The sequence below is a fragment of the Lutjanus erythropterus genome, chromosome 13, assembly GCF_056507025.1.
Source record: "Lutjanus erythropterus isolate fLutEry1 chromosome 13, fLutEry1.hap2, whole genome shotgun sequence".
NCBI lineage: Eukaryota > Metazoa > Chordata > Actinopteri > Lutjaniformes > Lutjanidae > Lutjanus > Lutjanus erythropterus.
In genome coordinates, this window is record NC_139329.1 from 8077857 (window position 1) to 8094666 (window position 16810).

Consider the following 16810-nt stretch of genomic DNA (forward strand, 5'->3'; position numbering starts at 1 on the left):
TGGTGGTCGGCACGTCCCCAGTTTGGAAAAGGAGAGAGGAGTACTAGCACAAAAGCAAAGCAATGAACTGCTGTGCAAAGGCTCAGCACTAAAAATATTTTAGCCACTTAAATAAGTTCTACCATAACCACCGTTATATAACCCAAATATCGCTCTCAAACCGAACAAACCAAACTCCATGGGCAAAATCAGTAATTTTACCTCTCAGAACACAAAAGTTGCTGATCTACGGCTGCCAAGGCCAGTTAGTTTTATTTGTTTTGTTGTGTGACTCTGGTGAAACCAAACTATCCTTTTCAAAACACCAAAGCCACAGAACAAGACAAATACACTAACAGATCGAGACGGTGGTCCTGCATTTGGCGAGGTAAAATGACTGATTTCCCCCATGTGTTGCTGACCCTGTCCACAGCAGTACTTTGCATAGCCTCCAAACTAGCGCCCCTCTCTGCTACTCCAACATTTACTTGAATACACTGACTGTCGTACCTGATAAAAGTGAGTAAAGTGCAACCCCACATCAAAAAATCCTAATTATCCCTTTAAAGGTTGTATGTAAAAGAAGTGGCAGTAGTATGTAGCGTAGTTCTGAAAGCTGTGTATTGCTTTTAGACTAATATCTCTGGCCAGTGGAGTGGGTGGAGCTCCTGATGACATACACTGCCGTATATGATCCCACTGTCTATGAATGCATGACAGGCAGCACCAACTTTTAATGATGCACAAAAAAGCTCCTTATAAGTTAGTTTACTGTAAATATACAGCACTTACAATAGCAGCACTTACACAGTAACTGGAGCTGCCTTTTACAGCCCACAAAGTCATTTTAAAGTGTGGTCACTTCGTTAGGAGAGAAAGCTCAGTCATGCAACTTCTCTGCAACCAAATCCTACTTTTCTATTTTGAGTCAAAAACACTAGTCAAACTGATTCCATGGTGGGAAGCAATATTTCTCGACAATATTCCCTGATGCTCTTAAATTCAGTGGCGAGTGCTGATTTGATTTGCTCCTGGAGCGCATGTAACACATTAGCTTAGGTAGTCTCTCTTGTCACGCCACTGTTTGTCTAAATCTAATTTAAAAGCTGGTCCAATTCAATTTTATGTTTGCACTGCTTGACAATGAACAGTGAATGTGCAAAGTGAATTTAAAGGTGACTTGGTGGCATTCAGGATGATTTGATTCACTGTATCTCAACTTAAATTGCAATAAATATTTTCTTGATAGTGTTAAACATGCTCTAAGATGTTGAATCATGCAACACACAGATAGAAACTACTGTTTAAGTTACATAGTTAACAAAAAGCGCAGGATAAACATGGTCATTTGGTGCAGTGGGTGGTGGTTGTTTACTGTGTTCACACATACTGTTTTTGCTGCTAACAAGCTATAAGATTTCTCTAAAGAGATAAAGAAGATGTTTGGTGTGCCTGGATTTGTACGATGTTGCAAACTGGAAATTGTTTACTATACTAGATTTGGTAATAGCATTTATTTTAATACAATTTTTGTGCATTTAAAAAAAATATGAAACATTGAGGAAAAACAACATATTTCATTTCATTGAGCATTATTTTTTATGTGACTTTGCATACATTTGCTTTGATGTGATTAGCAATATCACATGAGAGGGAGTGATGTTGGACTGAAGATCATCACGGCTGTTATTCTGTTGTAGGCACGAGGCCACAGGCTGACTGACAAGCACGACCACGAGTGTGATATTGATATTGCAATTAAAAAAATCTCAATACTTTGATACTGGACTGTGCCAATATCTACCGTGACACTACATGGTTAATTATTTAATTTTATTATTTTTATTTTATTTCATGAAATGACTGCTACTGACTTCTGTATTATTTTTCCAAGCGTAATTCAAACATTCATTGCCAAAGACAATTCATGCAAATTTTTCACACATGCTTAGGTCATGGCTACCTGCTTTTATTTTAATTTTACTAAAGAAGGAAAACACTGGCACTTTAAACTAAAAGGAAAATAAATGTTATATGAACAAAACTGTTGGAACTGTACACATCAGACTTACTGTTTAAAAGGCTGACTCAAACGTCTCGATCAACTTCACTCTATTTAATCTATTTATCTGCTGTGTCAGTATATTGAATCAGAAATAGAGGAGAATGTGCTGGAAATAGCAGGATGTCTGCTTTGCAGGCTCAATTGATTAGATACCAGAGAAACAGAAATCAGCAGAGTGAAAAGTACCCAGAATGCAGCGTGACATGACTGAGGCAAAATCTGGATTTACATTTACCATCTGAAAAAGTCAATTAAAGAGACAAAGAGTGCCACCTGCAGTAATTGTTACAGACATGCACCACACTTGACCAGTTTTTTGTACTTAGATGAATATTTATTGTGTAACATAGAGAAGCATCAGGTTGATGAGTACTTTAAAGATGGCGGTCCTTAGGAAAAAAAACTTTTTTTTAACATAATCACTGCATGATGAATGATATTTTTAAACACTTCTCTTGATGCTTATAGCCTGAACAACTGCGTCAAAGTTCCCTTTGAATTAGGGTGTCACGACTCCCCAAATCCAAGACTGAATTTGACTTTTGCTTTTAAGGTCATGATTTGATTCGATTTTTCTATTTAAACTTTTCTTTTTGTGCACTGACGACTGTGCTATCGTTAGACTATTGAGTGTTTGAAATGTTTTTTTTCTTTGGACGCCACAAGTAGGCGGGGGTGGAGGGAAAAAATAGGGAGAGAATCACTGATTCTGGCTTTAATTTTGCTTACTGAAATTTAAAGCTCATTTTGATCAGTTTTAATTTATTAATGAAATTATGCCATCCCTACTTTGTGTGGTCTGTGAAGGTCAGATTAAAGGTCACTGTATATAGTATACAGCAGAAATAAATCAGCATAGTTTTGAGGGTACTGAAATTAAAATATTTTTAGACCCCAAATGTAAAGGCATCTGACAAAATGACATAGATTTAGCAAGGCCCTGATTTATATCTGCAATAATCGGTTTATTTGGCACCCAGACAACACAAAAACAGAGGGCTGACTCAACACTCCTATTCCTGAAAGTTCTTGTCTTGACAACAACACAGACCTCCTGTGGCAAAGTCTCCCTCTGATTGAATCTAGCGGTATCAGACACTGCTTTGTCAACAACAATCAGCTGATGGATAATACTTCTAATCTGATAACACAGTCCTTGTGATGCGTGCCTCCACACAGAGACACACACACACACACACACACACACTGACTAACAACACTTCAACAAGTTGAGATGCAGCCCAGCTCTTAAGCTAAAGGAAATTACATCAGAAAACAGTCTGTCGCCGGGAAATAACACAATACGAACAGAACAATAACATGCTTCTGAGCTGGAGCGATAATTATCTTGCAGAGAGACGGAGAGGAGCTTCCCCCTTTTTCATATAAAACATGGCTCTTCTCTCTATTCCAAAGAAAACACTGGAAACTCCTTCAAGGCAAACAAAAGGAATGTGATACACGGAAAGACATGAAAAAGGGAAAAAAAATAACATGAAAAACCTCAGTGCTCACCTTTTTGAGCCAGGAGAAGTGCCTGTAGAAATCAATGGGAGTCTCCATGCTCCCAGCCCATCGCTGCCCTGCCTGTCTCTATCAGACTGTGTGTATGTGTGTGTGTGTGTGTGTGTGTGTGAGCACAGCCCACACACTGGACAAAGTAAGGGTGGATTCTTGAGTTTGCAGGCTGCTGTAGCATGTGAGCACTGTCATGTAAGTGTGTGTGTGTGTGTGTGTGTGTGTGTGTGTGTGTGTGTGTGAGTGCGATGTTCACAGCTGTGGAGGAGGGCGTTTTACGATCTCTCCCTTCTGAGTGGGTCAACTCCCCCTCTGTTTTGCCCCCCTCCTCCTACAGTACTTCTCTCTTTCCTTTCCTCCTACTTTTTATCTGTCTTTCCCTACTTTCTTTCTTCGGACGCTCGCTGCCTCCTCTCTTTCCCACTTCTGGTGGGAGCTGTTGCATTTTTTCTTCTCTCTTCTTTCTTCTCCTCTCTTTCCACAATTCTCTCTCTCTCTCTTTTCTTCCTTTCTTTACTTCTCAGTCGCTCCCCCGCTTCTGCTCTCTCCCTGCTGAGGTCCGTCGGGCAGCCAAATGGGCGAGCCCAGAGAGGAGGGTGGCGGTGGGAGGGTTTGCCATTTTTCTTCTTTCTCTGTCATCTGTTTGTGTCTCACTGTTGGCCCATGCTCTCTCTCTCTCTCTTTCTCTCTCTCTCTCAGACGCACACACACACACAAGCAGCCACATCTGATGTCAGACACGCGAACAAAGCAGCAACAGGCTGTAATGTCAGCACAAACACAAACCATGCCAGATCTCTCCCCCTCGCTTGTGCTCTCTTTTAATTAAGTTAGTCAGAGAGACTGAACACTGTCTGCACGAGTGAGAGACTCTCTGTCCCTCTGTCACTTCTCTCACTCTCACTCCCAATCTGTCCGTCTGTCTGTGGCTTATCGCCTCCACGTTCAAAGCAATTAGCTCAGGTTTCCATTTCCTGCGTATTACACAAAATTGTTCACAGTAACAATGTTAGACATTTGTCTAAATGACAGGTTCATTTACACACACACACACACACACACACACACACACACACACACACACACACACACACACACACACAGAGTTTCTGTTTGTTTGTTTGAACACAAGAGAAGTATTTTGTTTGTTGTTGTTGTGTTGTGTAGAGGGGTGGAAGTAACTAATTACAAATACTCAAGTTACTATAAATAGGTAGTTTCTTAGGGTACTTGTACTTTTATGAGTAGATTTTCAAGTCTGTATTTTTACTCATACTTAAGTCTGCACTACACTATATAATCTACTTACTTAGGTATAAATTGACATTTTTATAGCCAGTGCACTTATCTGATGACAAACAGGCCAATAAAAACAATGACATATGGACAAGTAATTGCACCTCATTTGACACTGTTTTGTCTGGCGGAGCTGTTTGTTGAATAAGTAAACTTGAAATGAGAAAAAATAAAAAGACAAATCAAAACACATACAAATGAAAATGAGAAAAAAATAATAAAAACATGAGTTTTTTGTATCTTATAAATTATTAATGACTAGTCTACTGTTCGCATGTGAAAATGCACAAAAGTTGCAACCCTAGTTTGGAGAGGTGACTGTGACCACTGAGCAGAACAGAGAAGGAGCTCGGAGGAATTTAGACTGAAGACTTGATTTCATTTCACAGCTGCTATTAATAATGTAAACATCAGTGGTTAAAAGAGTAATTAATACTATGAGTAGTTTTTAAAATGAACACTTTGTACTTATACTTAATTATTTTTCTAACACCAGTGCTTTTACTTGTAAATGAGTAATATTTTAGCGATGTAACAGTACTTGTACTTGAGTACAGATTTTCAGTATTCTTTCCACCACTGGTTGTTTATCTGATGAGCCCAGATTTCTACTTTCTCCATCTGCAGAGCTGCAAAGTTCTCTGTGACGTGCTCTTGGCAAATTTAGGGCGGCAAACATACACCGCCAAAAATGTATGAGCTCATGGAATGTACATACAAGTGCATCGACTGCACATGTGTACAACACTTACACATACACAGACGCCTAATGTACACACTGTACAGAGCTGGGTGTGTCCATTTTGCAGTATGAAGGACTGTAAGAGGATTACTGTTGATGCGTCAAATAACATGGTAATCATGTCACATAACATGCAGTGTTTGAGTTGCTTATTGAATTCTTTGAAATCACTTTCTGAATCTATTTAGGTTTCACTTTCAACATTTGCATGTCGCCAAATCATGGATAACTTAAAACTTCTTTAAAGTTGTTTACACAGCATTTTTAAAGCTGCATCTTTTATATTAAATGATCAATACTGTAATGTGAAGGGGGTCACTCATAGTGATGAACGTACTTTACACAGAATTATCACTCAATTTTGCAGTTCCTCTCAGTTCTTCTGAACTTTATAGCATCTTTCAGCTCATTGTTTTGCTTTTAGCTTCTGTAACTTTACTGTCTTGGTTCACACTTGTTGCTCTCACCAGCCTCGTTTCCAGACTCAGCGGGAAACTGTTTTTACAGAGGCACTGATTCACTTTTTACAATCCCATTACAATACCTAAATTTGGTTATCTGCCAGTACCCTAACACATTACATCCTGTGTTTTTCTTTCTGTTTAAAGACTAAAATATCTCCAAACTAAGAACATGAGTTGCCAAACTGTTGTTACTCAGTGGCAGACTTTCATGTAATGTTTATAGCAGGTTTATAGTCTTCTGCAAACTCTGCCTATGTGTCTAACTCATAGAACTCTAGTAAACAAAAAGATATGGGGATGTGGGAGTGTTTAATTGCCAGTTACTTAATAATTAATTGATTTGTACTACAGCATTTTGAATATGGAGTTATCACATTATTTCACATTTATTATTCATAAAAACACCAGTCTGGATCAGTGCTTTAATCGGTGATGTCTGTCCAACTTCCGATGAGTGATTTATGTTAATATTTGTTATACTGATAAAATCCAGCACAGCATGTGTACTTAAATTTGTCCCACTTTCCTGACCCTCAGAGCTAATATTAAAAAAAACACAAACATATCAACTGGCTGCTTTCTGTACAAAGATGATCAACCATCCGGTCTCCAGCGGGCAAACAAACACTCTCTTTGACTAGGCTGGGAAAACACCAAATATCATCAACTCAGTCAGAAACGCAGGAACATCATCTGAAGACATGCTAACATCTCTGGGTCAGAAGTAATGGGCAGCAGTCACGGGGTATCACAACTTCCTGCCAGTGATACACTTACGACGTTTCCTGTGTTTACATGTGTGTATCTGTGAGCGTGTGTTTCACCCCTGGAGAGAAGCCCACAGGGTGCAGACTAATTGCAAAGCACGAGCGCCTTTGATCCTGTTCCTCCTCTAGGTCAGCACGGAGGTGGAAGAAGGAGGAGAAGGTGGACAGGATGAGGACAAGAGGGGGCTGCCAGCCTTACGTATTAACTCCCTTGATAATCTGCCAGCCTTTTGTTGCTGGCCTATTGAAATTCACATGATCAGTTTTCACTGGAACTGCTTCCTACTAAGGAAATAGTTCCTTTGAAAACTGTTGACAAAAAGAATCGTGGATCATCCATAGTAACAGGCTGTTTCTGGAAAGAAATGTGTTGTTTTGTTTTTCAAATGCACTTTTTCAATCCTGCCAACCTTAAACGCTTTAGTTTTATTAACTGTTATAATGTTCTTTCCCTAACCTTGACCAATACCACTGCACTGATATTGCCAGAAAAAAAGACTAAATTTTTGTCTAGCAAATGGGTTGAATCAGACTTTTTAAAAAATGTATAACTCCTGGTGCCCTGGTGGACTTGGTGTTTGAACTACAACATCCACAGTTCTCTCCCTTCATTTCCTGTCATTTATCTACCGTTCAGTGTCTACGACAGAAAATGTAAAAGGAGATAATGAAAACAAAATTTGCAACAGAAACACTGCTGTAAATTTCATTACACTTTTTTACCTTCTAGATGTTTACAGAAGAATATTCCCAAACAGAGCATCTTGCTTACCATAAACTGTAGTGAACAAGTGTAAACAAGTGTGTAGCAGGAAATGCAACGAGGTCTGTATGTGTGGGGACATGACATCAGGGTGAACAGTTACACAACATCCAGGTATGGGGACAGGGCTTTCTCTGTTGCTGCACCAAAACCGTGGAACTATCTTCCACAATCCATCCGATTCTCCCCCCACAACAGAGATTTTCAAAAGTCACCTTAAAACACACTTTTATTCTTTAGCTTTAAACTGTGCTTAACTTATTTTTTATTGTTATTATTATCATTATTATTATTATTATTATCTATTACTCTATTCTTTCTCCTCTTGTGTAGCTAGGTGGAACTGAACCTGGGCTGCTGCAGTATGGACTCCTTGATACATGGCATGCAATGCTTAAACATTATATATACGATAACATATATTACATGTCTCATAAAGTTTTTATTTTTAAATTACTTGCAAAATTTCAGTTTTACTAATGGGTCCCAACTCATATAAGTTCCCAAATTATATAGTTTTACATCACACAAATATACCAAAGTTCTATTATCTGGTCTAACTGTAATATATGACAAGTTTAAGATAAAAAAAAAAAAAAAACAATTTATATGTATATTTTCTATATGAGTCTCTCTACTATGCGGGATCTGCTCACTGCTCAAATTAAGTACACTGCATGTGTATCACGACAGTGCAAAAAAACAGAGTCTGGAGAGAAAAATTGGGACACCATGGTGGAAGGAGGGAGGAGTGAATAGGAGAGGGGAAGAAAAGGGGGAGAGAGAGTTAGGGGAATCAAAGTAAGAAACAAAGAAAGAAAGAAAAATAGGGAGGGAGGGCTGGCCAGTGACTGTGTGCAACATGTGAGACATCTGCTGTTGAAACAATGTAGGAGCTCAAAAAGCTGCTGAACTGGATCCAAGATGCACTCTCTCTTCTCAGCCTCAACCGTCTCAATCAGTGTGTAAAAACTTCGCACAGAAAACAGCAGCCTCTGCAGGACAGCGCTCAGCAACAGCAACAAACACACAACTGATTCTAACAACAGCTATGTGTCAGTGAATTCAGCAGAAGGCATTTAGGAAGGAAATGCAAAACATCACACTTGTCATTAGCAAAAATAGAAGCAAGACCCTCAGAAATAGCACATCAGACTCTAGATGTTCCAAAACAGCTAAAAACCCCAAATTTCTTTCACCATGTTTGAGCAGTTTGAACGTACCTTAACAGTCCTGAGCAATCCACTTCTCTTGTTAGAGCCTTGAATGTCTGACTACTACACTAAGCACCTCATTTACAAACAGACTCACGTCAGAAAGTAGAGGGAGGGCGTCCAAACATGCAGAGTAGCAAGGCGAGGGGGAAGAGGGGAGAGAAGGTGCAGTGAAAAATGAAGCAAGGGAAGGAGGAGGTAAAACAGAGCCTTGCTGTAAACGGAGAAGTTAGAACGGCTGAAAGGTCACGCAGGACAGGGTGTGAGGGAGGGAGCTCAACAGGAAGCTGATAATAGTTGAGTTGTAATAGTGTCTCTGAGGAAAACTTAGTGGAACCCGTCCCACACCTCTCCCCTTGTTCCCTACCCTCCTTCCTATGAAAACACTGTAAAATGCTATGATTGTAGCTGCAAATGCACTATGTCAGGGTGATGATGATGAAAGAAAGAAAGAAAGAAAGAAAAAGGCGTTGATGTAAGACTGGGATAGAGACCAAATGAGCCCTGACTTCATAGTCACAGAGACATGCCAACCTACAGCAGCCCACAGCAGCAGAGAATAGCTATTCTGTAACACAGCAGCTAAATGCCTCTCCTCACCCATCAGCTGACCCCGTGTGACCCTGCTGTAACTGTCCTGTTACTCTGAAAACATCACTAACATAATTGAAATAAATGAATTCACAAAAGCATAAATAAATGAATTCACAGATGCATAAAACCGAAGGGCTGTTCCCAACAAATAATCCAAGCCATGGATATTTCTTATTGTGAAAATGCAGTCAAGCAACAGTCTGATGAGCACAAGTTGTCGTCTATCAAATTGCATGATTGGGTTCACTTGGGCAGTGCACATGATGTGAAAAAGAAAAAAGAAATAACAAAATAACTATATAAAACAAGAAAAAGGCAAAGTTGAGCAGAAGCTTGTCTCGCTGTCTTTTTGAAAGAGGAGCATAAAGAATAACACTTTGCAATATAAACATAAATACTCAAAGAGGTCTTTCAGCATAAAATAGCTGGTTCTTTTGGTTAGCACGGTGCAGGTTTGACTCCATTTCTCAGTTACTGTCAACTTGCAAAACATCACAATGAATATACTTATATAACTTATGCATCACCAGGCAATGCATCCTGTTCCTGCTGCGAGTGAACACAACTTTTATTCACAGAGACATGTACACTGAACACACAGTGCAATTTCTAACCCAGCTGTGTAATCTGTAAGGACTGTGAGAGTTCCTGCACACATTTAAAATGAGCGGCTCTATAAACTCTCTGGCTATTGAAACAGAAATATAAACTAAAAGGTCTGATGTGCTTTTAGCTCTGCTAAGGGTGTAAGATGTGTTAATGTCAGTCTGTGGCTGAAATTGAAATACCTCAATTAATACCCATGACATTTTGTACGGACCCTCATGGTCCCTAGAGGATGAATCCTACTGACTTTGGTAATCCCCTGACTTTTTTTCTCGTCCCAACACGAGGTTCAAATTTGTGACTTTCAGTGAGACGCTAACTATTTGAACTAATTTGAAACAAACATTTCATGTCCACTCAGGATGGACTGGATTCACTTTGGTGATCCTCTGAATTTTTATCTAGTGTCATCATCCGGTCAAATTTTCAATTTGTCTGATAATTTTGTGTTTACAATTAAATACTTGCAAAACCAACAAACATTCCTATGAATGTACTTTGAGTCAATGAAATAATTAGAAGTAATTAGATGCCAATTTAAAAAGTTTTCACCATTTTATCTTAGAATGCTAGCATGCTAAAATTTGCTAATCAGCCCTAAACTCAAAGTACAGCGGACATTCAGTAACAAGATTAGGTGCTTTGGGACTTGTGCATGTGAAACAAATTCCATTTAACCTTTGGAGGCACTGACTCAACAAGTACAAGCCTGGAAATTAAAGTATTCGCCAAGAGAACTATGGTTTACTGACAGAGAGGAGATATTCAGCAACAACTACAGAAAACCACAACAAAACACAATACTTTATGGGAATAAGGAAACAGTTCCTCATGCTTGAAACACCAAGCATTGCAAAATGAAACAAGCAGAATCTACGCTCATTACACTGCTGCTGATCCTCAGCTATTTCTTCATGGGTTTTTAACAAAAATGAACCCTAAAGAAGGTCAGAAATAATATTACACAAGCAGGAATCAAATTCTTTTTGACTGCTCATTAAAAAGGCTTCAAGAATCACTGCACAGACACATTATGATGCAGCTTGATTTAAAACTGATTAATTAAGTTGACATCTTCATTTGATGTGGCTGCAATCTGAATTTTGAACTCTACATTGCAAAAAATAAACAATATCTTTAGAGTGTAATGCTTGCTTAGCACAGAATACACTCACAGCTCCGGTCTGCAGCCAGTCTATGAGAGCCTGAGCCGTTTCTGTAGGAAGTTGTGTTCTGAGGCTGTCTCTCTCCTCCTGGTTGGGCTGGAGCTCCAAGGCAAGTTTGAGGTCCTCAGCCAACTGAACGACCTGCAGCGGACCAGCGCTGACGGGAGAACCCAGGTCATACATGCTGTTAGAAAACTCCACCGCTGCTGCTTTCGAACCTGCAGAGGAGCAGACAGTTACTTAATCACAGAGAGATTATTAACACCGTTATTCAAAACTGAAATGTACAATACGAACCTAATCTATTAGGTGTATTATCAGGCAATTTGCGAGAAGACCTAGAACGGAGCTTTGAACACTACGAAAGCAGAATTAATCAGAACCTTAAATCCTCCTGAATGTTTCCAAAATGTCCATGTGTCACCTGGATCATTTCCCTAGCAATCACACACACACACTGTAAGGCCCAGATCCACACACATACACATCTGGATGCACTCAAATAATTATGACTATGAAAAACAGCCACACATTACAGTGCCTCCATACAGTATATGGAGTCCAAAATTAATAAAGAGCACATAATGAAAACAAGCTCTGCTTAAATATCTCTGTGCAACATAGCCTGAGAATAAGTGAAGAAGTGAAAGATAAGTCTTTGTGTACATGCACACAATACAGAAGATACTTTCTAAGTAATGGGATTAACACTGTAAAGATTAAATAGTCCAAAAGAATATTATCTCTCAGTCTCAGAAAGCATGAAGTGATCAGCAGTGACAGTGAGACACTGTGCACTAACTCAATGCTGCATTTACTGCACATTGTATAAACAAATAACTTTTAGCTGGTTGAAGTCAAGTGAACATGAGCATTCACAATGCGAATATAGAAACAAACACGACCATGAACTCATTCCCTCATTCATCTCTCCATCCATCCATGCAGATTTCAGCGTGTTTGTGCCAGGGCACACAGACGAAAATATGTCTCACACTCTGTGAATGTGGTCTAGATAAAACTACAGCGCCACCTCTGGTACAATCAGATATAAAACAAGTAGTAGGATCAGAGGTTATCTATTTGACAACCTATTCTGTTCTATCTATTCTATTTTTTGGCAGGTTTGGAGACCTGTTATACATTTCTGAGATAACTGTGATCACAATTTCTTCCACAGGGATGTCAAAGGTTAAGACCAGCTACAGAACACTACTGCTGCATAGGCAAAATACCGGGGTGCTCCTCTTAAACACAGATGTATACAATATAGCAAGTGAGATTTGTATAATGTTCCTATATGGGTCAAAATCAAAATAGGTAAAAAAAAAATTATAAACTTAATTCTTATGGAGCTCAAGCCACTAAACACCACAGAGCTTGTGTCTTTGAAGCTACTGCCTCTCAGAGATGGGAAGAAGCTAAATACAAATACTAAAAGCAAATCTTTCAGGTATCTGTATTTTACTAGGAACTTTACTTTCCTTACATTTTCAAAACAGGTTAATTACTTTAGTTTTAACTCATTTGAGGGGAATTATTGTTTATTTTTATTTTGAATTATTGCGCAATGTGTTCTAAACATCACCTTCTACATCATGTTTCTCAAACTTACTACACCAGAAAACCACCTCAGGAAATATTGAGCTCTCCGAGTACCACCTAAGTGTTTTGCGTCGATTGGTGCCAGCAGGCTTAGCGAACACTTCACCGGCGCTTCTTAAGTAGCCACTAGCTCTCGTGCTCAGTTCACTGTCGTCCGCTTCATTTTCAGCACGGCTGCTTAAAATATGCTCATCCTGAGCTGCACTCCTCCCATTTGGAGCCACGATTGCAGTGTTTTTCAAGCATTCAGTCTCATTCTCTTTATTTTAAATGTACTTATTATGTTGCCGTCACAGTTTAGCTTGTAAGTAGCGGATGGATGACATATACACACACATAATCATGACTACAGCAGGCTCAGATTTAAGCATTTCAGTAATCTGATATTTTATGGATTTTGAGACATTTTGATAGTGTTATACATTTTTAAATTATTTTATTTCATATTTAGAAAAATATGTCTGACATTACTTCATGTGCCACTAGAGGGAGCTCGCATACCACCAGTGGTACACGTACCACAGTTTGAGAACCTAGGATTTAGACTGATTTCAACCTAAATTGATGGGATGGTGACACATGTGAACGAACATGTCCAATCAGAAAATCAACCTGTGGAATATACTGGCCAACACCAGCTTGCTGCTGCTTTTATATTGGTATCAGTTTATATATTGGTAGAGAGCAGGGGTGGAGGTAACAAATTACAACTACTACCGTTACTGTGGTTAAGTCATTTTTGTGGTACTTGTACTCTTTCCAGGTCTGTATTTTTACTCTCACTTAAATATGCATTACACTATGTAATGAACTTCACAAAGATATGTTATAAACACTGCCTGCATTACACAGTTTGTTTATTGTTGAACTGGAACATGTCCTGCTCCATACATACACATCTTGTACACTATTTGAAACATCTTTGCTTGTCCATGTTGTCTGAGCTGTAACTAATAGTGCACTCCCACTGATCTCAGAGGCATTCTCAGCCCTTTTTCTCTGGAACAAGGCCTGTATCTGAAGTTTTATTCACTGCTTGCTTCTCATAACATGAAGCCTTGCAGTCACTGCTCTCATATCAACAACAATACCATTATCAAAGTCACGAACCAGTGGGAAGCTTTCACTAGTATTCCTGCAAGAAGCTTAACCAGAGACAAAAGAACTGTTGATTGTGGAATGCAATATGACCAACATATCTAAATTCTGTTGATAAGTGTCTCTAATTTCCTTGTTAGTGATTGACTGATGTTATCGCTAATGGGATTTTTAATGTATTTCTATTTGCGGTCACTGAGAGCCGGAACAGCAAACACAGAGCACTCAATGAGGTCACTGTGTTTTTGGCATACGGCAGCGACTTGATGAGCTTCAGATGTAAACCAGCTTTTGTTCAGTTTCGCTATATGGTATTTTGTCTGGTATGTTGATTGTGAGGGTGAAATGACACAATCCTTGACCTGTGCAGGGGAACCCCCGCCAAAAACAGCATTTTTCACACATCTGGTAATTATCAATCACAGAAAACATTCTATTTTGAGGTATTCACAATAAGCCAGTGTCCCCAGGCTCTGTCTCCATCTCTCTGTCCTTTCGTCTGTGATTGAAGAGATCATTTGCTCTGCACAATCTTTGTTTTCCCACGCACTGTCAGTGCACAACATTAAACATTCACCCAACTAGTTGAATCTTGTTGGACAGGGCTGAACTGGTGGCAGCAAACATGACCCCAGTAACACACACAAAAGCACCCGCAACAACGCGAATGCACACGCAAATACGCACATGCATGTAACTGGTGGCAGCAAACATGACCCCAGTTACACACGCATAAGCACACTCACACATACACATGCATGTAACACTCACACACATATTAACAGAGAAAATGAGGCAGTGTCTCAGGTGAAGTACACTAGTTTACCACATATTAACCTGCTGGTATCAGACAACTACCGTAGTTTTTTTGTGACCAACAAGCTACAGGACCTCATTCGAGTGCTACAACCAGCACTGCCAACTTCTCAAAATCAAGACCGCATCAGTAACTCCCATGTAACAAAGACAACACCGCTGCTTTATAGCTCTTACCTGCGATGATGTCATCCATCTGCTCCAGCGCCGCCTCCAGCATGTGACTGGCCTCTGTTTCCATGGTGACTGCGGGAAGCATCAGATCTCAGGTGTTCTGATCTGTGGTAAAAGAAAAAAAAAAGAAAATGGGGTTTATTAGCAACTTACTGCACGTTGTCTTTTTATATACGGTAATTTATGGACTGAGCTGGTGATGCACTCTGTGGACACTCCTGTCCTGCATGGAGACGCAATAAATCAGGTGTGGAGATGTAGATGCTGTAACCAACTCTAATCCAGTATGGATAATATCTCATTTACTTAGCAACCATCTATGAGCTTTGAGAATCAAACACTCAGAAACAAAAACACAAGCACACAAATATGTCCCTAGAATGATACATTTCAACAACGAGACCTCTGCATTGCTCTGCATGCACACTTCAATTCCAGCTTAGCTATGTATGTATAGGAAACTTTGTTAACAGTTACACTATCTATATTTGTTCTGATTAACTGAAAGATTCATACCAGGAGAACATGTAAGTGATCTCTAATGGAATATTTTCTGCAGCTGGAAATAGATGGCAAAGTTGACGGTTAGATTAGAACAGAATTATATTTTTTTCCGTCACATCACATGATGATGTTTCATGGATAATGTTTATCTTTGAAGATAATAATTTTTATGATGTTTTTAATGCAGGTGGTGCTGATTAAAAGGGCAAACTTTTTTTTTATACTGTTACAGATGTAACATATGGTCATAAAATGACCATAAATTTACCATATGATCATAAAATAAAATAACTTAAAAGAACAAGCAAGTGTTACATTCTACTGATGTTGTTGCACTTTTTACTGGTCACCAACAAAGGCCCAAAAGTTCAAATATTTCCAAATTCCTGAATTCTGCTTCATGCAACAGGTTTGGTTATTTGCAAAGTTTTGAGGATTTTTCCACTAGTATTGAATATCACACTGTTTATTTTTCTACACGTAACCCGTATGTGCACCCGTGTCTTTGAAAACCACCTCTGCAGGCAAGAATAAAGCGTATACATAGCCAGGAGCAATTTCACATGCACAGCCTCGCAAAACCACACGCATATTTTTAATTCCTCGAAGCAGGATTGACTTTTCATCCATCATCACCGCCTCTAGCCCCCCCCCCTTCATCCCCTGCCATCCTTGTTCCCTGCCTTCTACCGCACCCATCCTCCCCTCCTGTCATCCTGTCTTTGCCTGCCGCTCATCCTTTCTCTGTCATCTCTCCTTCAAGGCCCTCGTCATCCCTCTGTTACGCTGTCACGCTGACTTACAGACAAATAGACATCAACATGCGGAAATCAAGGGGAAGGACAGTGATGTAATCTACTGACGCCTTGGGAGCATAAACCCCCCTGCAGAGCAGCCTAATGCTCATCTACATTAGCACTAAGTTTCACAGCCACAACTCATCATGACAGCTGACACTGACAATCTGTATTAAACACAGTCAGTGGACTTACAGTAACATGCTGTCATTACAACTCTGGTACCATCACGATTCTCCCATTTTTCAATCAAAAGACGTGTCTGCTTCCATGATGCATGTGTGTGTTTTGAAAAAAAAAAGTCTGGTAATTTTATTGTTAACAATTACAAATGGCTCAGTATTAGTCGTGTTGAGACAGAGGGTGACGGCACCATTCAGACACTATGACAGACTGACTCTGTTCAACAGCACTGTGACAACAGTTGACCTCAACAGGACAACAACGCCTTTGTCTTTCACAGACACACACACACACACACACACACACACACACACACACACACACACACACACACACACACACACACACATGTGTATAAGCAAAGAAATTGTGGGGTTTTCATGACTCTCTGTGTATGTAAAGGTGCTGATACAGAGACTACTGTCCTGTTCCAGCAGACCTGACAAGACAAACAGCAAC

At 39.5% G+C, this 16810-nt stretch overlaps 1 protein-coding gene across 1 annotated transcript in view; it reads right to left on the reverse strand.

Annotated features, from left to right (window-relative positions):
• Positions 1-16810, reverse strand: part of ppfibp2b (PPFIA binding protein 2b) — a 93752-nt gene that overhangs the window by 54892 nt on the left and 22050 nt on the right. Inside the window, exons 2-3 of the mRNA XM_084733284.1 lie at positions 14871-14972; positions 11184-11392 (exon numbers count right to left, since the gene is read on the reverse strand). Of these exons, the coding sequence (XP_084589410.1) occupies positions 11184-11392; positions 14871-14952 (291 nt within the window). The 5' untranslated portion in view covers positions 14953-14972. The remainder of the gene's footprint in view (positions 1-11183; positions 11393-14870; positions 14973-16810) is intronic.